At 37.2% G+C, this 24699-nt stretch overlaps 1 protein-coding gene across 1 annotated transcript in view; it reads right to left on the bottom strand.

Annotated features, from left to right (window-relative positions):
* Window positions 1-24699, bottom strand: part of LOC133639004 (transmembrane protein 132C-like) — a 529052-nt gene that overhangs the window by 18263 nt on the left and 486090 nt on the right. Inside the window, exon 5 of the mRNA XM_062032060.1 lies at window positions 23691-23880. Coding sequence (XP_061888044.1) covers window positions 23691-23880 — 190 coding nt within the window. The remainder of the gene's footprint in view (window positions 1-23690; window positions 23881-24699) is intronic.

Raw genomic sequence — 24699 nt, 5'->3', positions numbered from 1 at the left:
CCTGACACCGAGGCAAACCCTCATATAGATAGAATGTCCTTGATTAGCTTTCTCAGAGCATATTATTAATAATAACCGGCATAATTCATTATATAAATAAAATAAAAATATTCTAAATTATCCCCAAATGAAACTCACAGCACACATTCATGTGGATAAAAAAACATGTAATTTAAATATTGTGCTCTTCTCACAAAACTAATGATACCAGTGACCTTGCACAAAATAAATAATCAGAGCAACTTTATATCAGGGTGAAAATAGTCAATATTTTGGGAGGAATTGGAGATTGAGCCTTGGAAGGATGTGGTGTGGTTAATGCAAATTATTGAATAACAAAGCGCTTCATACAAAATATTACCCCAAACGTATTCCTGGCCACATCATGCTCTGTCACTGATTAGAATGTGAACACGCATTTTCGGCAGTCACTTCCGGTGGCTCCCTGGCAGGTGTCATTTGAATTTTCTTGACAAAGCAGAAGGTCTTGGGTTTGAAACCCGGCCTCAGTAAAAAAAAAAAATGCTTTAATAATGTTAAAATTGTGTATTATATATAAATAATAAAAGCATTCATTGAGGTAGAACTATCACGTTATATTATTTAACATCTTTGACATTTAGCATGATTTTGTAACAGTCCACTTTTTTATTAATATGGTGCTGGGACACCCATGATTTCAGCCTTTTAAAGCTTCTCTTAGACCAGTGTTTCCAACCTTTTTTGAGCCAATCAGGCACATTTGTTGAGTTGAAAAAATCCAGAGGCACACCACCAGCAGAAATCATTAAAAAACAAAACTCGGTTGACAGTAAAAAGTCTTTGTCGCAATTGTTGGATATGAATTTAGAGCATAACCAACCATGCATCACTACAGCTCTTGTCTCAAAGTAGGTGTACTGTCACGACCTGTCACATCACACCGTGACTTATTTTGAGGTTTTTGCTGTTTTCCTGTGTGTAGTGTTTTAGTTCTTGTTTTGCGCTCCTATTTTGGTGCCTTTTTCTATTTTTTTGGTATTTTCCTGTAGCAGTTTCATGTCTTCCTTTGAGCGGTATTTCCCGCATCTACTTTGTTTTAGCAATCAGGAATATTTCAGTTGTTTTTATCCATCTTTGTGGGGACATTGTTGATTGTCACGTCATGTTCGGATATACTTTGTGTACGCCGTCTTTGCGCCACAGTAAGTCTTTGCTGTCGTCCACCATTCTGTTTTTGTTTACTTTGTAGCCAGTTCAGTTTTACTTTCGTTCTGCATAGCCATCCCTAAGCTTCAATGCCTTTTCTTAGGGGCACTTACCTTTTGTTTATTTTTGGTTAAAGCATTAGACACCTTTTTACCTGGACACTGCTGTTCCCGACATCTACAAAGCAATTAGCTACCTGCTGCCACCTACTGATATGGAAGAGTGTTACACGGTTACTCTGCCAAGCTCTAGACAGCACCGACACTCAACAACAACACATAATTTCCGAGGTCCGAGAGCCAGCTCCAGCTCGTGGAGCCCAAGACCAGACTTAAAACCAGGGGGGACAGGGCCTTCTCTGTGGTCGGCCCTAAGCTCTGGAATACTCTGCCCCTCCATGTTCGAACTGCTCCCACAGTGGAGTGTTTTAAGTCTCGTCTTAAGACCCACTTTTATTCTCTGGCTTTTAACACTACGTGCGTTGTGTGGTCCTCTGTTGTCCTCTGTGTTTTTAAAATTGTGATTTCTATTTACGGTTTTAATTGGTTTTACCCTTTAAAATAGTTTTTAATCATATTTATTTTATATTGTTTTTTATATTGGTTTTATATGTATTTATTTTTTGTTTTTATTCAGTCATTGGTGGAGCTAAGGATAATATTAGAATATTGTTTTTAATATTGTTGTGCAGCACTTTGGAAACATTTTGTTGTTTAAATGTGCTGTATAAATAAAGTGGATTGGATTGGATTGATAATTTGCAGATTATAATTACTGGTTTGCAAACAATATTTTAACCCAAATAGGTGAAACTAGATAATCTCCCACGGCACACCATACTGTATCTGGTACACTAGTGTGCCCAGTGGTTGAAAAACACTGTCTTAGGCCACCATTTTTGACCTTGGTATTTTACAAATCCTAGTTAGAGCCCTATGTACAAATACCTGGGTGGGATAACCAGAAAAAAAGTTGGCAGAGTGGAATGGTTTATTTCACTTTATTGTAAAACATGTACAAGGCTACCGATGAAATGATTAGTGTCTTCCCCGTATTGCATGCATTTGGGGGTTTTGTGTGGTTTTGAGAGCTTGCTGTGTGTTTGGCTCACACAAGTGTGTTGTGAATTTTATATTTTGGCATGGAATATATAACTATGAATTATTGTAATTACAGTATCTGATCTTTTAACTGCTACCAGTGATAGTTTTCTTGATATTGAAGTTACTTACTTCGCTTGAAACAGCCATTAATCCCATCTCTGCTACTGCTACATATCTCTTTAGTTGTGTTTGTTTTTAGAAAAGTTGATGGTAAGGATTAGAAACATTCAATTTTGTTACGGTCAAGCAGTCAGCATTGTGAAACGAATCGAAGTATATTAAATCATGCATTTTGTGCTCCTGTGAGAGCTTGAAGCAAACAACAGCGCTTGCATCACATTTAGGTTACAGCAAAGTTTATGCTGGCAAACAGTAGTTATTATGCTGTGTGCTGTAAACACTCTTACCTGTTCAATCCATATCAATTATCCATGAAAAAGTCTATTTCCTCCTGCACCTATACCCACCCTTCTCCCCTGCCGCCAGGATCAAACAAAACGACAACCTGCAGCCGTCCGCCTGAGATAAATGAAAGCGAGGGCAGGAGTATAAATCAAACCCAGGAGATTATTTTTGATGCTTCGTCAGAGTCGGTAATGTCACAGCATGGAGGATACTGGGGGTGTTTGCCAAATGTCATCTTTATAAGGAAAATGGTGTCCTCCCAGAAAACGTTGACTTGGACCTTTTTTGTGTAGTTTGCATGTTTTCTCATTTTCTGTAGCTTACTCCCAATGTCAAAAAGCTTCAATGTGAGATTCAAGTGCCGGGTGTGCAGTCAGTAGTGAATTTAAATATGATAAGGGATATAGACCCTAAGTCCAGGGTCCCCAAAACTTTTGAGTTGGGTGCCACATTGGTTTAAAACAAGGGGCTGGGCTATTTATGTCTGTATAATGTAGGGTTGTCCCCATACCATCATTTTGATATCTCAATGTTTTTTGATACTTTTCTAAATAAAGGGGACCACAAAAAATGGCATCAATGGCTTTATTTCAACCAAAAAAAAATATGGTACATTAAACATGTGTATATATATATATATATATATATATATATATATATATATATATATATATATATATATATATATATATATATATATATATATATATATATATAAATATATATATACACCAGAAACATATGACGATAACAAAATGGAATGTTTCTAATCCCTACCATACATTTTTCCTAAACAAACACAACTAAAGAGATATGTAGTTGTAGCAGAGATGGGATTAATGGCTCTTTGAAACGAGCCAAATCTTGATGAGCCTTTCCTGTGAAAGAACCGTTCAAAAGACTGGCTCGCTAATACATTTTCTGAAGTAACTCCAATATCAAGAAAACTATGTAAGTGTATATATACATATGTATATGTAAGTGTAACGTTATTAAATGTTTGAAAATATTTTGTGTTTGGCGCAGCAGGAAGGAATAGAAAGAAGAAAAAATAAGTCAGAGGAGGAATAAATATATATATACATACAGTACATATCAGTGGTGTGCCGTCAAGGCCAGCAAGGCCTTCTCAGCTGGCCTAACATAAATCATGATCATAAGTTCATAAAAGTTCATTTATTTTTACTAAAAATAACTTTAATATGTACTATATATATATATATGTATATATATATATATATATATATATATATATATATATATATATATATATATATATATATATATATATATATATACATTATTAAATGTTTGAAAATATTTTGTGTTTGGCGCAGCAGGAAGGAATAGAAAGAAGAAAAAATAAGTCAGAGGAGGAATAAATATATATATATACATACAATACATATCAGTGGTGTGCCATCAAGGCCAGCAAGGCCTTCTCAGCTGGCCTAACATAAATCATGATCATAAGTTCATAAAAGTTCATTTATTTTTACTAAAAATAACTTTAATATTTACTATATATATATATGTATGTATATATATATATATATATATATATATATATATATATATATATATATATATATATATATATATATATATATATATATATATATATATATATATATATATATATATATATATGTATGTATATATATATATGTATATATATATATATATATATATATATATATATATATATATATATATATATATATATGTATGTATGTATGTATATATATATATATATATGTATATATATATATATATATATATATATATATATATATATATATACACCACTGATATGTACTGTATGTATATATATATATATATATATATATACACCACTGATATGTACTGTATGTATATATATATATTTATTCCTCCTCTGACTTATTTTTTCTTCTTTCTATTCCCTCCTGCTGCGCCAAACACAAAATATTTTCAAACATTTAATAACGTTAAATACAAATAAGGCAACAAGAGAAGTATCCCACGCTTCTCTTTTGTAAAGTAAATCTGTACAGCAGATATGGGCATCTACGTCAACAATATGATTTGCCTTAGCGGCTGGACAGCACAGATTTAAAAAAAAAAAATATATATATATTTTTTTTTACTTAGGACGAGTGTGGACGTTTTGTAATTAAATATACAGACCATGTTTCATGTGTATGAAGCATGTTCAAAGGAGTGATATAGTGTACGCTAAAAATTCAACTGTGCTAGCAAAGTGACTACAGTTGCACTTTTAGTCACAAAAGAGAGTCTGGGGGCAGGAGGCTCCTCTCCCGTGTTCAGGAGTACTGTATAAGAAACACCGTTATTGATTACTCAAATTAAATCAGAGCCTAAAATGATTTATACTCTACTCATTAATTACATATTGATTCACGACACCACCTGTTGACTTACTGTAGTTATTTTATTTTGGGAGCTCTGGATGCATTTAGAAGGATTAAATACTCTGAGTTTTTTGTTTTTTTTAACTCTGATGATTGCAAAGAGGAGGTCATGTGTTTTTGATTGTTGGTTTATTAGCCTGTCAAGCTATTACTGGAAACAATTTGTATTATACCTTCGCAAGCCTAATTTCTTTATTCAGTTCAGTTCAATTTCTATCCTGATACGATTTTTTGGGCCTCAGATCCAATCTGATTTTAAGTCCCAATACTTTGACAATAGATTATAAAACTGTTTTTTTTTAGCATGTAACTAAAGTAAATACAATAAGAGATGTTTATATTGCTTATCTTATTAAACTTAGAATTTGCTAGTATTGTTGTAAATCAAATTAAATATTAAACTTGTGATATTGAATACTACATGCTATTATTTTTAACAAAATAAAGTGGCTATTGCACAATACCTAAGCACAAACAAAAACCTGCAATTGGCTCCCATTGAAATCATTTGGTTTTGCCGTCAAGGCCTTCCTGTATCGAGACACTTACTCCATGAGTTTGCAAACAATGACAAAAACGACCCCTCAAAAATATTTTTGTAATAATAATACAATGAAAAATATTGATCTTATCACTTTAGTATCTTTTATATACTGATTCTATACAAAGTATCGATAGTATCGACATCTGGGTCGACTACCCCTACTTTCTATTGAAGCTTTAGGGGTTAGCTTTTTGTGTCACCCTGCTTGGTGTGTGAGTGTGTGTGTGTGTGTGTGTGTGTCTGTGTGTGTGTGTGTGTCTGTGTGTGTGTGTGTGTGTGTGTGTGTGTTTTGGCAATGCTTACTTAATGGGGACATCGCTCTGTTTACACAGTCACCTTTAGGGGACAAAAAAACAGGTCCCCTAAAGGGAAACCTTTTCAAATGATAGTCAGATGCATTCTGAAGATGCCTAAGTGATTTTTAAGCTTTGGCCCATAAAACATGTTTACTGGTTAGTTTGAGTTTAACTTATTTCTTTTTTTCAAAAAATGGTCCTCAGTAGTCACGTACAAATTTGTGTAAATTATGCAAAATTATTTAAATTTGGTCCCCATGTTTAATAACTTATAAACGCATGCTTACCTCAGCTAAAGCTAAATATTACTCAAATCTCATCCACCTCAACAAAAATGATCCTAAATTTTCAACAACAAGGGACTCCTCCCAGTAGCTCCACCCACTCAGCAGATGACTTTATGAATTTCTTTAATAAGAAAATTGAAGTAATTAGAAAAGAGATTAAAGACAATGCATCCCAGCTACAACTGGGTTCTATTAACACAGATACAACTGTATATACGACGGACACTGCCCTCCAAAATAGTTTCTCTCTCTTTGATGAAATAACATTGGAGGAATTGTTAAAATGTGTAAATGGGACAAAACAAACAACATGTTTACTTGACCCAATCCCTGGGAAACTTATCAAGGAGCTTTTTGTATTATTAGGTCCATCAGTGTTAAATATTATAAACTTATCACTTTCCTCTGGCACTGTTCCCCTAGCATTCAAAAAAGCGGTTATTCATCCTCTACTCAAAAGACCTAACCTCGATCCTGACCTCGTGGTGAACTACCGGCCGGTGTCCCACCTTCCGTTTATCTTGAAAATCCTCGAAAAAATTGTTGCACAGCAGCTAAATGAACACTTAGCGTCTAACAATCTCTGTGAACCTTTTCAATCCGGTTTCAGGGCAAATCACTCTACGGAGACAGCCCTCGCAAAAATGACTAATGATCTATTGCTAACGATGGATTCTGATGTGTCATCTATGTTGCTGCTTCTTGATCTTAGCGCCGCTTTCGATACTGTTGATCATAATATTTTATTAGAGCGTATCAAAACGCGTATTGGGATGACTTAGCCTTGTCTTGGTTTAACTCTTATCTTACTGACAGGATGCAGTGTGTCTCCCATAACAATGTGACCTCGGACTATGTTAAGGTAACGTGCGGAGTTCCCCAGGGTTCGGTTCTTGGCCCTGCACTCTTTAGTATTTACATGCTGCCGCTAGGTGACATCATACGCAAATACGGTGTTAGCGTTCACTGTTATGCTGATGACACTCAACTCTACATGCCCCTAAAGCTGACCAACACGCCGGATTGTAGTCAGCTGGAGGCGTGTCTTAATGAAATTAAACAATGGATGTCCGCTAACTTTTTGCAACTCAACGCTAAGAAAACGGAAATGCTGATTATCGGTCCTGCTCAACACCGACATCTATTTAATAATACCACCTTAACATTTGACAACCAAACAATTAAACAAGGTGACTCGGTAAAGAATCTGGGTATTATCTTCGACCCAACTCTCTCGTTTGAGTCACACATTAAGAGTGTTGCTAAAACGGCCTTCTTTCATCTCCGTAATATCGCTAAAATTCGTCCCATTTTGTCCACAAGCGATGCTGAGATCATTATCCATGCGTTCGTTAGATCTCGTCTCGATTACTGTAACGTTTTATTTTCGGGCCTCCCTATGTCTAGCAGTAAAAGATTACAGTTGGTACAAAATGCGGCTGCTAGAATTTTGACAAAAACAAGAAAGTTTGATCATATTACGCCTATACTGGCTCACTTGCACTGGCTTCCTGTGCACCTAAGATGCGACTTTAAGGTTTTACTACTTACGTATAAAATACTACACGGTCAAGCTCCTGCCTATCTTGCCGATTGTATTGTACCATATGTCCCGGCAAGAAATCTGCGTTCAAAGAACTCCGGCTTATTAGTGATTCCCAGAGCCCAAAAAAAGTCTGCGGGCTATAGAGCGTTTTCTATTCGGGCTCCAATACTATGGAATGCCCTCCCGGTAAAAGTTAGAGATGCTACCTCAGTAGAATCATTTAAGTCTCATCTTAAAACTCCTTTGTATACTCTAGCCTTTAAATAGACTCCCTTTTTAGACCAGTTGATCTGCCGTTTCTTTTCTTTTCTTTTCTACTCTGCTCCCAACCCGGGGTGGACCGCTAGCCTGTCCATCGGATGGGGACATCTCTACGCTGCTGACTCGTCTCTGCTCGGGATGGTTCCTGCGGGCCCCACTATGGACTGGACTTTCGCTGATGTGTTGGACTTTCACAATATTATGTCAGACCCACTCGACATCCATTGCTTTCGGTCTCCCCTAGAGGGGGGGGGGGGGGGGGGGGGGGTTACCCACATATGCGGTCCTCTCCAAGGTTTCTCATAGTCATTCACATTCAGGATTAGCATTCTCGAAGCGCATTTGCATTGTGGATAGAGTGTCCGCCCGGAGATCGGTAGGTCGTGAGTTCAAACCCCCGGCCGAGTCATACCAAAGACGATAAAAACGGGACCCATTACCTCCTTGCTTGACACTCAGCATCAAGGGTTGGAATTGGGGGTTAAATCACCAAAATTATTCTCGGGCGTGGCCACTGCTGCTGCTCACTGCTCCCCTCACTTCCCAGGGGGTGATCAAGGGTGATGGGTCAAATACAGAGGATCATTTCACCACACCTAGTGTGTGTGTGACAATCATTGGTACTTTACCTTTTTTTTTTTTAACTTGCTCTCAAATTTGAGCCGGTGTTCTAGCAGGACATGCTCCTACTTGGAATTCATGCAACTCCTGCAATCCCTTTTGAAGGAATCTTTCACGAGAGTGCAATCTTTAGCATGTAAACATTGAGACACAGCTGTGGTAAAGCCGATTGCTGATCAGTTAAAAAAGGGAAATATTGGTCCCCCGATCCAATCCCATGTCTCTACTTATTGGTTATCAGTGTGACTTTGTAACTCTCGCTATTCTATGTCAGCATTATCCCTTGTAATCTTTTAATATGGCCATTTTATTCGGAATATGTCGTGGGCCAGTAGAAATTCTGTTAGTTTACTGGCTAAAAGAATGGCGTTTAAATTAGATCCAGAGTGTATGCTCTAAAACAACAGAAGGTGCTGGTATGATATCATGATGTTTTTTAGTTGTTTTTTTTTACCACATTGTTATTTATTATTATTCAACATAAGAGAAGGAACTGCGGAGGTCAGCCAAGGTGAATAAGTTGCTCCTCATAAAACCTGACCACAATCAGAGAGCTGCACAGTGCAATACTCTCATTGTTTAATAAATCACTGTAACAAGACAGGAAAGAAATTCGCTGAGGAAAGCCAGCCAGCAAAAAAAGTAAACAAACTACAAATTAAAAAATGGACAGGATAAACTTCAAATTAAATCCTGACAGATGTACATTATACAGAGGATGGATCTGTGACCTTGACAGAAAAATTGGATGTGCATGCACATGTGTAGGTTCTTGTCTCTCAACACAAAAAATACTTCCAAGCTTTCAAAGACGCTATATTGAAGTAAATGATGGTAGCGGTAGGAGTCATTGCTCAGAGGCAGCTTGACTCAATAGATGAAAATTTGAAAATACTCATATTCCTTACCTGCTATTTTTTTTTAATTTAGAACAGGCTAAATACCTTAAAATTAATGATAAATACAGGAATTACCTGGCAGTTAATTCAAAGACAATATTGAACATTTTGTTTTATTTATTTGTTATATGTATTTCCCCCCAAAGAATATATACCATATATACATCAGTAGCCAATGTTAAGTTACAATTAAGTTCCCTGTATAGCCAAATTAAATATTTGGCCATTGTAAAGTGTATTACCTTACTTTTTACTTCTTGTTTATTTTTTGCTATGAGTTTACTTGAAAAGAAAATCTAAAATGCATAAAGAACAATTCTCAGTGTGATCTATTGCTGTGGTACACTTTTGCATCTGTTAGGACGCTGTTGCATGGTTGTGGTGACACAAAAATAAAACTTGTGATACACTGCATACAAAAACCAAAACTAGTGCAATAAGGAAATGAACAGGAAGCATAGAGATCGCTTACAGTTACACTCCATCAAGCACAAATACAAGTAATTATCCAGCCACAAGAAGCATATTGATGAAACTCTTACTAATCAAAATAATCAAAAATCAAATAAGAGCGCTTGAAAGGAACTAAAATATCAAACATACGAAAATACAACGCAAAACCAAAACAAGGTATGAACTGAGTAACAGGTCATGACAGAGTCTGCTCTAAAATCACAAAAAAACACTGATTGAAAGAAAATATAATTATGATTCAATTGCCAATTGTGGTTGCATGCCATTATGAAAGAGGTTATTAGATTAAAAAACAGGGTCGCCTGGCCAATTACAGTGCATCGCGGATTTTAAATAACCATTAGGTACCATTAAGTACTTTAAGATTTCAGTAACCATTTAGGTTTTATGTTAAAAGGGAACTGCACTTTTTTGGGAATTTTGCCTGTCGCTCACAATCATTATGAAAGACAGGAAGACGGATGGATTTTTTTAATGCACTCTAAATATTAAATACATTTGATCAAAAGTCTGCTTACAATGGATCCTAAGGGAGCCGGTAAATTCTGCCTTTAGAGCCCCTAAAAAAACATCCAAACACCTCCATTAAGGTTTTATTTGCATGATGTAAGTATACATGTAATGTAGTTGTCATATCTGTGTGATCATGTTTTGTCTAAGTTATGTTCTACTTGGTTTTGGACTCTTTTTAGTTCCTGCTTTTCATTCCCTTGTCTTGTTTCCATGGTTACCCATTAGTTTCACCTGTTCCACGTTTGGACTCATTGTGCACTCTTGTTTGTCACCATAGCAACCCATTAGTTTTCACCTGTCCTCACGACTCACGCACCTGTCTTTAATCATGTCTTCACTATTTAACCCTGTAGTTGCCAGGCAGTCAGCCTGGCGACATCACACTCCTGACACTCTGTTTCATGTCCATCGTTCATGCTGCTCCTTTCGTCCGCAAGTAAGTTATTGTTTATTAAGGCCATAGTTAGCAAGTTTTGTTTTCTGTCCATAGTTTACGCCAAAGTGGTAGTTTTGTTTTTCATAGCCAAGTTTTCTACCTCCGTTGTGAGCGCCTTTTGTTTATTGTTCCTTTTGAGTGTTAAAATTAAATATGTCTTCAACTTCACGCCATGTCCGCTCCAACTTTTATTGCATCTCGGAAAAACAAACCCGCCATAGTCCACATCATGACAGTAGTAACGAGCACATTTATAACAACATTTAATATTTAAATATTTTGACCATTTTAAATGTACGCGGTGCATTAATTTAATTTGAATTTAAGCTCATTATGACATTTGACTTTTTTTTTATTTTATGAAAGCCACCAAACATATGAAAACATTATTATTATTATTATTATTTATTTTTTTTGTCATAAAGAAATACAATAATGTGTGCTTACAGACTGTATCCCTGCAGACTGTATTGATCTATATTGATATATAATGTATATATTGTGTTTTTTATGTTGATTTCATTAAAAAAATATATATACCGTATTTTCCGCACCATAAGCCGCACCTAAAACCCACAATTTTTCTCAAAAGCTGACAGTGCGGCTAATAACCCGGTGCGCCTTATATATGGATTAATATTAATATTTATTTTCATAAAGTTTAGGTCTCGCAACTACGGTAAACAGCCGCCATCTTTTTTCCCCGTAAAAGAGGAAGCGCTTCTTCTTCTACGGTAAGCAACTGCCCCCATAGAAGAGGAAGCACTTCTTCTTCTACTGTAAGCAACCGCCAAGGTGAGCACCCGCCCCCGTAGAAGAAGAAGCGCGCGGATATTACGTTTCATTTCATTTGTGTGTTTCTGTAAAGACCACAAAATGTCTCCTACTGAGAGACACGCGTACAAGGTTCCACTGACTTTTGATCTTCATGTGAACCGCACTGTGGATACAACGGGAACACGTACGGTGAATATTCGCACCACAGGGAATGAGAAGTCGTCCTACTGTGGTTCTAGCTTGCCGTGCTAACGGCCAGAAACTTCCACCCACGGTGATATTTAAAAGGAAGACCTTGCCAAAATAGAACTTTCCAGCCGGCGTCATTATAAAAGCTAACTCGAAGGGATGGATGGATGAAGAAAAAATGAGCGAAGAGACCCGGTGACTTTTTTCACGCAGCTCCGTCCCTGTTGATCTATGACTGCATGCGTCCACATCATAGATGGTGTCAAAAAACAAGTGAAGCACACCGAAGAAGAAGAATTCGAGGGATTTGTGGATGAGTAATAACTTCAGAAAGTGAGCTTTAAATTTTTATTTTGTGTGTTGTGTGACACTAATGTTCGAGCAACGTTGGGTTATTGATGTTGCTATTGCTCTGCACTATTTTGAGTGTTACTATTTTTGTGATTGCACATTTGCACATTACATTTTGGGAGTGAACAGAGTTGTTAGAACGCTGGTTTGTGATATATTATTAAAGTTTGACTGACCTATCTGACTGTTTTTTTGACATTCCCTTTAGCGTAGCGTAGGTGCGGCTAATAGGTAAACAAAGTTTTGAAATATGCCATTCATTGAAGGTGCGGCTTACAACACGGGGCGGCTTATGGTGCGGAAAATACGGTATATATATATATTTTTTTTTTAATTTTGAATTTCTTGTGCGGCCCGGTACCAATCGGTCCACGGACCGGTACCGGGCCGTGGCCCGGTGGTTGGGGACCACTGTTCTAAGTAACAAAGACTTAATTTAGAGTTATTTGGTTAGGGTTAGAGTTAGAGGGTTAGGGTCAGGGTTAAAGGGTTAGGGTTATAATAAGGCCATGCCGAATAAGGCATTAATAAGTACTTAATAATGACTAGTTAAGAGTCAATATGTTAATAATTTGCATGTTAATAAGCAACTAATTAATGGTGAATATGTTCCCCATACTAAAGTGTTACCATGTTTTATTACTGGTGCACAAAATGAACCGTGCATGAACATCACCTTGTTCAAAGAACAAAACCAACACAGTGCATAAACTCACAACAAATTACACACCTGCAAATCAGTGTGACTTCTGCTGTTGCCGTATCCGTAATACGCCGATAAGGAAACGTTTTTATTTACACGATGAGTCGGGTGTGTCTTGTATGTTCACTATTTTATTTAAGGACTTAACTGCAATAAGAAACATATGTTTAATGTACCCAACATTTTTGGTTAAAATAAAGCCAATAACGCAACTTTTTTGTGGTCCCTTTTATTTGGAATAGTACTGAAAAGTACCGAAAAGTACCGAAATTATTTTAGTACCGGTACCAAAATATTGGTATCGTTACAACACTAGTCAACTGTAAACATCAGATTTTAATAGAGGACAGTGTAACATCAAAAGGTTCAAGTGCTTGTAAACTATTTCAAAAAACAAATAAATAAATGCTAATTTACTCAGCGTGAGCAGGAACTAAAGCCCTCAATGTAGCTGACGTTTGAATTCTGGCGCTCACAAGCTTCGCCAACTGATTTAAACAATCTAATGAAGCTAAGCTAATAATTTAACTCTTATACCCGCCAGGCTCTAAAGTGAACCGCGAGAGAAAGATGACGCTCAAAACTGTCCTTGTTTGCTCTCTTTGTCTTCGTCTCTCCCTCTTAGACGTGCAAGATTATCAAGAGCAGAGACGGGAAACAAGCTTAGTGTGCATGACGCTGCCTCCGCCCGTGAAAAGTGAGAATTAAGGTTTTCCGAAAAGGGAAAAGGCAAAAGACAGAGAGGTAAACTAAAAGCCCCGTGTAAGCATGAAAGGATTTAATTAAGCCGTAAGTTGCACTGCAGTCACACGCAGGTCGCTGAATGCTGACTTGAGGGCACTTAACATGCAAGCGGATATTCTCACTGCTTAGCTATTTAATGCTTTGACATGTCTTTTCCCAACAGAGGTTGTAACGGTGTGATAGTGCGACTGATGGTAGACCACCACAATATCACTGTCTAATGCGTAAATTACAGATTTATAAAGCATTTCCCATTAGACTTATCTGGTTCTCAAGCTTGCACAAGAAAGAGTCGTCTGTTAATTACGCTGTCATCATTGTTTCAGTCAATCATGGTTATGGCATCAATTTTGTGCAGGAAGCATTTGGTCAAACCCTAATCATTATTCTAGATATAGGCTCTCAATCAGGACCAGGAAAAAAATGCTTCCTTCTAATGGTACTGATTATATTATGGAAGAGCTAGCAGAAAGCAATTGAGTTTGAAAAGCACTGAGTTTCAGAGGCAAAGAATAAAATCCTAATGATAGCATTTGGGACGTAGAGTAAAGAGCTATGTGGGCCCCCACTGGACATCTTTTCAAATGAGATACGAGAGCGGCACTGCACAGCGAAAGAGATATCAAACATTTATGGAAGGACGCCATAAAATGTGCTCACTCTCACTTGGCATGTTCTCTGCATGTTCCGCCTTTTAAGATTGTTAATGAAAAGCGTTTGCTTTCTTTCCCGCCATCTACCTCATCGGTGCTGAATCTCCCTCTCGGTTGTCTGGTTGAGATCCCGAGATCTGAAACAGCAATCTGTCATTGGGTAGGAAAAAGGAATACAAATTGCAGACTTTGGCCAAGGTCAGATCATAGTCCATCTTCTGGATCTGGTTGGTCACTGCCCTACATGGCCATAATGCAAGTACATTTAAATGCAGCGTTTCTACTGATGTATATTGGCATTGGACTTCAAAATAGTATGGTGTCACTCAATGCATCCGTCATATTGAGACACGAGACACTAACAAACAACAAGGTCTCTTGTATTTACTCGTATTTACTTGCATTTTATCCAAGGCAAGATTGACGGCAGTAAGAAAACAGACTAATGGATTAGATTTAGATAGCGCTTTTCTAGACACTTGAAGCGCTTTACAATGAGAACTGAGAACCCATAATTAATTCAGTCTTCATTCACACATTGATGCTGGTAAATTTAATTTGTTGCCACAGCTGCCCTGGGGTAGACTGATGGAAATGTGTCTGCCAATTTGTACCTATGGCCTTTCCGACTACAACCGAAAAGTCATTGACATTCATACAGGGCAGCACTGAAAGCAAGGTGGGCGTGAAGTACTTTGCCCAAAGACACAATGGGCGTGACTGGCGAATGTTAGATTCAAACCAGAAACCTTCAAGTTGCTGGAGGGTTTACCATCTCAGCCACACCGCTACTGCAACAAAGTGGAGACTGTGGAGTCAGGCTGTCCTTAAATCGTTAAAGATTCGATTCAGAGAAGTCTGATACGACTATCAACCTCAAAGTCGAATCTCTCATATTAAACCGCCCTCGCCCTTCCATGGGACAACGGCGAGTTAATACTTGCTTTCATCATGTACACTTGATAGTTTTTAGGGAGTAAGAGATAAATCTTAGTTTTTACTGTCACCTGAGACTTCCTAAGGGCGGTCGCTGCTTCCTGGTGTGACGTCACATCTCTAAAATCAGCTGACGTGTGTTGGCCTCCACATCTTTTATTATATAAAATAATGCTTTACTGATAGTTTTGGGAGGATGTTTCTAAATGAGGGACGCCATAATTTCTGCAGCATACTGTCAGACAACAAGCTTGCCATGCCATGTGCGTATTCCTCTATTTAGTCAAGTTTGATGTCTTCTCGGTGTTGCACACCAGAGCCGAGGTCCTCTCAAACTCTCGTTTAGCCTTTTTTGAGGTGAAAAAAATTGCCAATAAGATCTGTTTTGTTCACTTTAATGAAAGACTATTCCATTTCCAAGTACCTTTAAAGAGTAACTGCACAATCATTATGAAAGAAATGAAAACAGATGTTTTTGTTTTTTTAATGCATTCTAACTCATAAATAAACATAAATAAGAGTCAGCTTACAATGGAGTCAATGGGAGGTCCTCTATTCCGTTTTTATTTGTTGGCTCTCATGAAGTCTGCAGTGAGCAGTATTTAATAATGTGTTGAAAAAAAAAAAAGCAAATGTGATGCGTTTTTTAAATGAATGCGCCACATATGCTTAAAATAAGCGAAATACGTAAATATTACATGTTATTATTAATGTTCCTGTTACTACATTACATATATACTTTCAGCATGTATACAACCTTAATGGAGGTGTTGGAATGTTTTTTTTAAGGACTTTATAGGCATAATAGAGCGACTCCCATCGGCTCCATTGTAAGCAGACTTTTGATCGCATTTATTTACTATTTGGAATTTATATAAAAAAAAAAAATATTGTTCTTGTCAATCAATCAATCAATCAAAGTGTATTTATACAGCCCTTAATCTTACATAAGGATTGTGAATGATAGTTCTCTTTAAGTTAACTTTGTATTATTCACGTGTTAGTTCTACTGCACATCGATGACTGACATTTAGTGACCAGTCAATATACATTACTCCACTACTACATATCATCATCATCTGCTAATTTCTCTTTTTAAAAAAAAGGCCATTTATTCAACCGATCGTCAACAATGGGCAACAAATTTGACCAGTGGTGTGCCGCCAGGGCCAGCAAGGCCTTCACTGCTGGACTAACATAACCAGAAATCATGATCTTAATTAAAGAGAAAATATTTTTTTAATATACTTTCCCTAAATATCTAAAATTATTCATATTCTCTTCATGTCATATTATGCTCTTCCCAGGGCTGTTGTTTTTAGTTTTAGTTTGTATCCAATCAGAATTCAGCTAGCTTATGTTGCCATGCTGTACCAAATCTGCCAGACGCCTTCAAGATCAACAATGCAGGCGTCTGTGCACTGTAAGTGAACGGGGACATACAGGTGATAGACAGTTGTGATAGCCAATCAGATCACAAGTTGTTGTCAGTAAGGCCTTCTAGCTGGCCTCACGTTGGACGTGACATTTACGCGTCCTGTGATTGGACACTCATCGGGACCGTTAGCAGATGAATTTAAGAACACAGAGTTGAGAGACAGTTGCGATAGCCAATCACATCACAAGTTGTTGACAGTAGCTGTTCTGTTACAACTAAAAGTTGTAAACTCTTGTTGTTAAAATGTGTCATGCTTGTCATTTAATTAACATTGTTACATGTGTATTTGGGGCAGCATGGTGGAACAGGGGTTAGTGCATCTGCCTCACTATACGAATGTCCTGGGTTCGATCCTGCGCACGGGATCTTTCTGTGTGGAGTTTGCATGTTCTCCCCGTGACTGCGTGGGTTCCCTCCGAGTACTCCGGCTTCCTCCCACCTCCAAAGACATGCACCAGGGGATAGGGTAATTGGCAACACTAAATTGGCCCTAGTGTGTGAATGTGAGTGTGAATGTTGTCTGTCTATCTGTGTTGGCCCTGCGATGAGGTGGCGACTTGTCCAGGGTGTACACCGCCTTCTGCCCGATTGTAGCTGAGATAGGCTCCAGCACCCCCCCCGCAACACGGTAGAAAATGGATGGATGGATGGACATGTGTATTTGTCGCCATCATGTGGTCAGGGCAGTTAAAATGTCTTTGAGAAGAGTGTACTTTGAATCAAACTTTATTGACCGGAAGTTGCATAAGCCAAGCAGAGAAATTTACGGTATATGTTTTAATTGCTGATGCAATGATGTTCACTTTACAGCCACAGAAGGTTCATCTAGTTATTTACATTATTTACACATTACTTTGGTTCATTCACACATTACTTTGGCATTTTTGCTTTCATGGCTCTGACATGAGCCTTCCTGGCAAATTTCTGAGCAGCTTGCTTTTTACTTTTTGTTTAAGAACACATTTTGTTCTTAGGCCCACTCACAAAGTTTTTAAGGAGATTTTTGTATTCACCAATGTTTTCTTAGCTGGGATTTGTTCGTAGGTAAGAACAAAATCTACAAGTGCTCCAGAGCACTCTTAGAGTGGCCTATTTGTTTTTAAGTGTGACAAGTTCCCTTACTTCTATTGTCTAATGTTACATTAATATCATAGATAGATAGATAAAGATTGGCACATAGATAGATACATAGATATAGATATATATAGAGAGATATAAAGATGCCACAGATCGTGCCCTGGGGAGAGAGCGCATATTTCACGACCATGTAGACCTATTTGCCCAAAGTGACAAATATTTATTTGAACGCTTTAGGCTACCTCAGCAGTCCACCCTTTCTTAAACTTACGTTTTGACATTATGTATTTCCCCCGCGGGATAATACGAATTTCTCTTCTGTAATCTGTTTGTGTTTTCTCCGTGTGTTTGATGTTCGGCTTTTCCGCCGGAATTGTGCCCTTATATGGGGAATTAAGGGCGTTTACCTATGCAAATTATGGAATTAAGGGTGTTAACATATGCATATTGGGGAAATAAGGGCGTGTTTATATGCAAATTATGATAGACATGCACGCGCTGACCATTTGGCATTCAGAAACTTAAGAACAGCAGCTGGGAACAATTTGACCGTTTAAGAACACGTCATGAATTTGAATGGACTCCTCTTAGGAAATCACTTAAGAAAGATAAGAGGAAAAGTTAGGAACTTATTGCTGAATGGGGCCCAATGTTTATTCTTTTAGCCAACTTCCTTTATGTGAATAGCCATTTGTGATTTATAGCATGACATAACAAATATATTGCAGTCATGTTGTTTATGTTTCAAAATGATTAAACTATTCCATGTCAAAATATAAATAGTAGAAATAATGAACAAAATGTCAGCTACTGTCTTATTAAAAAAAAATCAATGAAAAATTTAAATTAATTAACCAATGAAAATTATATTTAGCATTTAGACAGGCTATACTGTAGCAATGGTCATCACATGTCTGCCACAATCATGTGTGTTCTTACATGGTAAACAACTGAAATTAATGTTTTGGGCATTGTTTTATCCAGACGCATACATTTGTCCAAATGTGGCCAAGTAGACACATCGTGGGTTTCCTGGACATCGTCTACATAGCAAAAAGAAAATTCTAAGGAAGAGAGTACCACTGCCATCTTTCACTAGTTTTTTTTAAATTTATAAATATCCCGCTTGAAAATTCCTTCTTCTCTTTCTCTCTCGTCGTCATTTGGGATGATGTTTGTTGGGATTTCCCTTCCTGGTTCGATGACCCGCCCTATCTTGCCTCTGATTGGCCTGTCCGTAATGTTTTACCCTAATCTTAACCAATTATGACTCATCATAGTAAACCAACCAACCAATCATGGATTTCCTCGTACGTAAAATCATCATTGATTTTTCCTGTATATTTTTTCCCCTGCCCGTGGAGTTGCTTCGCTACGTAGCTTTGATTTTTAAGTTAGTAATTTTTAATGGAAAACCGTAGTTTTTACAACTGCAGCCGTAAACCGGAATGGATTATCAAAAACCGTACTCATTACAGAAAAAACTTAGATTATGGCAGGTATGGCAAAGAGACAGATTGAGATTAACACACATTTTAGGTCGGAAAAAACAAAGAAAAACGGAAAATATATATTTTTATTTTTACAGAGATCAAAAAGACGGATTTCCGACTATAGACGGAAAAATAACATGTCTGAGATAAAGAATCATTTATAATTCTGGAATATACAATATTCCTTTTGGCTCTGGTGCTGTGATGGTGCTGTGTTTTGTGCTGGGTTTGATTACTGGCCAGGACCTCAACAATGAGCCATGTTTGTGCAATGTCAGTCCAAGCCCAGACAAATGAGAGGGTCACATCAGGAAGGGCATGTGGCCCTAAAAGTAGTCAAATCAACACAATGGACTCCCGGGGGTGACCCTTAACAGGAAAATCCGAAAAAACAAAACATTTTGAAAGTAATATGTATATGTAACAGGGTCGATTATGTCTTGTAAATGTATTTCATAATGTTTTATTATTGTTATAATTACACAAAATGTGTAAGTTACATGTAAATACCTGAATATTGTTCGATGTTTTGTCAATGTGGAACCATTGTCTCTTTGTCCCTCCTACTGCAATTACTACTTTTTATATTCGTTGGACACGCCTTCCGACTTCCCTTTTGTCTACGATAACGGGAGAGGTAGGCGTCCATGGGACGACAGAAAATGTATTGTCTTGTTGAGAACTTAAGTTCACTTTCTTGTTCATTATTATATTTGTGTAGGCCGGCTCGACGATGGCAAAAAAGTTATTGACGACAATTGTATTCTGTGTATTATCAGGTATGTTTATTTCACTCTTGTACGTGACTTCCCTCTTGTCTACGATAACGGGAGAGGGGCTCGACGATGGCAAAAAGTTATTGACGACAATTGTATTCTGTGTATTATCAGTAAAGTGCATCTGAGCAGCAACCCATGGTGTCGGTCGTGTTCCATACAATCCACACACACAGAGGAAAAAAACACAGGTTACATATAATCCTTTAAAATATATATAATTTTAAAGTTCTAACCTTTGAAGCCAAAAACAAGTTTAAACAGAATGTTTTAATACTTGACTAAAACTGCATTTGTTGCATTATTTGACAAATGAAAAAAGCAGCGTATGAGAACAAGCTCTCAGTATGATGCAGTGTAGTCCCGACAATACAGTAAACTACCACCATAATAATAAACATCATGAAAAAATAATAGCTCTCTGACAATGTCAGCCCACCACTAAGAATTATCATATTTGTAAAGGCAGAAGTGTTGATAAAATGATTGCATTGTAGAATATATTTATAGCAGCTGCCTTGATTGTAACAGCAACCTTTAAAAACTTGAGTCCTCACTTTGGCAATCAGGTGTGTGCCAAAATGAAGCCAGAAGCAGTCAGCAAGTGATGAGAGTTTTATTGAACAAGGTGTCTGGCCTTCCAAAAGTGAGAGAGGTCCTGCAGAGTGTCTGTGAGACTCGATGTCTACTCGCAAGTCCTTCGGCAAAGGTGATGATTGATGTCACAAGTGGACACCAAGTTCCATCAAACTTTTTCCTGACTTGATATTCAATCACTCATCACAAACAGCAATGCAACACCCTGCAATATTGCAAGATCTTGCTCTTGTGTGACATTACTCACTATATGGAAACCTAATCTATTATTTAATTACTTCGCATCAAGCATATGATAATCTGTCAGGATAATCTTAAAATATTTGCACCCCTGTGTGTCTTGTATACATTTCTGACTGAATGAATCCTTGTTTGTGTCCATTTGTAGGTGGGGTAGGTTGTTAGGAAGGGAAAAAATTGTAAAAAAGTGTTACACTGGGAAGTATTATAATGATATTGCATTGTTACATTGTGACCTTTGGAGTACTGTAAATTCCCATTAAAAAGAGTTTAAAATAGGGCTGCAGCTATTGATTATTTAAGTAATCAGGTATTCTATCAATTAGTTTGTTCTAGGGTTGTACGGTATACCGGTATTAGTATAGTACCGCAATACTAATGAATCATATTCGATACTATACCGCCTCTAAAAGGTACCGGTTCCCTACCCCACCGTCGTCGTCACGTCGTGTCATTGCTGGTTTTACGAGCAGAGGAGCATGTTCAGTAGCGCACAATCACAGAGTACTTACAAGCAGACACAGTGTGTAGACAAAAAAGAGAGAACGGACGCATTTTGGCTTAAAAACTAAAGATAAAGGTGAAGATATACATCTCAGGAAAAGGTGCTTTAAGACATGACTAGGTAGCCAGCGGCTAAAGTCCATTCGCAGTCTGCAGTATTGTAGCTACTTCTAAATCACTAATCCTCCCCTCCATGGTGACAAATAAAGTAAGTTTCTTACAAGTATCATCCCTGCAGGACGAGGAATAGCTCAACATGCTTCACTACACACCATAGCTCACCAATGTCAAAATGTAAACAAACGCCATTGGTGGATCTACACCGAACATCCACTGTAATGATACTAAGTAGAGGAGCTTATCTAGTCGATACTACTATGATTACATCAATATTTTTTGGCATCACAACATCTTCTTTCATTTTAAAAATAAAATTATATTATGTTTATAAACTCAGGAAATATGTCCCTGGACACATGAGGACTTTGAATATAACCAATGTATGATCCTGTAACTACCAAAACGAATGTAAAGCATCCACACAATAGAAGAATAAGTGATTATTACATTTTAACAGAAGTGTAGATAGAACATGTTAAAAGAAAAAGAAAGCAGATATTAACAGTAAATGAACAAGTAGATTAATAATTAATTGTCTACCACTTGTCCTTAATAATGTTGACAAAATAATAAAATGGAAAATGACACAATATGTTACTGCATATGTCAGCAGCTAAATTATGAGCCTTTGTTTGCTTACTTACTACTAAAAGACAAGCTGTCTTGTATGTTCACTATTTTATTTAAGGACACAATTGCAATAAGAAACATATGTTTAATGTACCCTAAGATTTTTTGTTAAAATAAAGCCAATAATGCAATTTTTTGTGGTGCCCTTTATTTAGAAAAGTACCAAAAAGTATCGAAATACATTTTGGTACCGTTACCGGTACCAAAATATTGGTATCGGGACAACACTAGTTTGTTCCATTAATCCCAGAACCGAAAAAAACACACTTAATAGCCCCATGGAAAATAGTTCAAATAACACTTTGTCTGTTTTGTTATAGCATTAATTCTTTTTTTCTAGTAAAGGCGTATCATCAACATTGAAATTGCACTTTCAACATGTGTGCATTGATTAAAAAAATAATAACCTCTCTGCTATTCGCTGCTACAGAGATCATGGCACCCACACACCACCGCTCTCAGCGGCCATGCAGAAACTATGTCCGTGTATTTAAATTTACGGGCACTTCATGCTGTGCGGATTTTATCAATTATTTACTCATTAAACGATTCACCAAAGCAACTGAATATAAATCAAAGCTTTTTTGTAATCGATTGGTGAACGTCCTTTTATTTTTTTAACTATAGATGAAAAAGTAAAGAGGAAAAAGATTAATGATAATTATAATATTAATAATAATAATAGGGTAATATAATATTAATTGTACAATTCTTTTACATAAAGTACAGGAGAGAACATTAATTCATGCACATCAATCAAATATCCTGCAGCATATGCTGTAAAAGCCATTGCAGTTGAGAAATTGTGATTTATTTTTTTCTAACTACCAAGGATGGGCATGGTGATTGACAAATTAATCAGGCATTAAAGATTAATGGATTTTGTTGTAATACCAGTTAAATGATTGCATCTTGAAGGAGTTGCGACAAAGTGCACTACTTGGCTGAACTGTTCATTCAGTCGCAACTAGTAAGCATTAGTTACGGCACAACGCTCCCCGGCTACAGTTAAGTGTGTATAATTGTATTTGAACTGTCAAATCTAACGGGTTAATTTACCGCATGAATCAGGTATAAACGCAGATTAATCACAAAATTTACTTTTACCTCACATGCTTGTTTACTTTAACTGCGGATGGTTACCTGAAGGGTGGTACGGGTGTCCAAATATTGGGCTCTTTTTTTAGGTGAAATTAAATTATGCATGTGAGTAATGACCTGAGATTGATCATGATTAATCCAAATTCAAAAGTGATTTAAAAAATGTACAATTTGACAGGAACTTTATTATTAAAATAATGTTAATAAATGTAGCCATACCAAACTAATATCCGTACAATATAATTGCCCCAAATCTTGTTCCTAGGGCACCACTGATGTTTATGGTTTCGAAATGATGCTGCATTCAACACAGGCAGCCAAAATCATATATTTGCACACAACAAGTTTACCACTCGCAAGGTTCAATTACTCACCATTGCTAGTGGCACGATGCCGCCAAGGTCCTGCGGTGCTAGGCGGATAAGGGTCTGCACCTCACTGGTCTGGGTGCGGGTGAGCGGATACTCCACCTGCCAAGTCACCTCTCTGCCACCTTCAGGCGCCATCAGCCCGTTCACCTCCAGATCCACCTGCAACACTCTCTGGTAGCCCATCGCCTCCTCTCTGGATATGGGCAAGATGAAAAAAGACATGAGTCAGAAGTGGATTTAGATGTAATAAAAAAAAAAAGTGGGAAATGAGTGAAATTGGGGGGTGGCAACAGAAGATAGGTATTAAATGTAAAGGCAAAAGCGATAATGAGACAGAAGTAAGGTGAAAGTCAAAATGGGCCGAGGAAATAACACGGAAATAGATGAGGTGAACAGAGGGGCAAAAATATGATAACGGATTAAATGGAACACAACAAGAAAAGATTAAAAAAAAGAGGTTAGCTGAATAAATGAAACAAGGAAAATTGAGTGGAAAGCTATGAAAAAGACACCAGGGAAAGAAAAGGACAAAAATGATTGGTTTAAATGTGAATATAGGCGAGCAAACAGATGAGACCTTGGGGATAATGATTCTGATTGTCCTCCAAAGTCGACAACAGCATCAGTTGTTACAACAAAAGGCTTGTTATTGACAGAGCATGGGCAACTGTGTGTACACTAAAACGTCTATACTAAAAGCAGCACACCAATGACAGCCTTTACGTGAGAATAGATTTATTATGGAGGTGCACACCAAGCAGGACAGCTGCAAACCAGTGGTGCATACGTTGGCTTCTCAACACCGGAGATTACAAGTTTCCCTTGCTAATGAACGGTGGTAATTACAATCATTTTCAGCTTCAATTTCTAGGCCCAAATTAATCAGAGGCCACTGCAAGTCACCAGTGACCCACCTCTATTGTATTTGTATTACAATTATTCAAATTAATACCCACAACATCCAGCCATTGGAGGGCATCCAGCATGAAACAACAAAGCCAAATCAAACATG

The sequence above is a fragment of the Entelurus aequoreus genome, linkage group LG21 (genome assembly GCF_033978785.1).
Source record: "Entelurus aequoreus isolate RoL-2023_Sb linkage group LG21, RoL_Eaeq_v1.1, whole genome shotgun sequence".
Lineage (NCBI taxonomy): Eukaryota > Metazoa > Chordata > Actinopteri > Syngnathiformes > Syngnathidae > Entelurus > Entelurus aequoreus.
The sequence above is the reverse complement of the archived record's forward strand: the minus strand, read 5'-3'. Positions and strand labels throughout refer to the sequence as shown.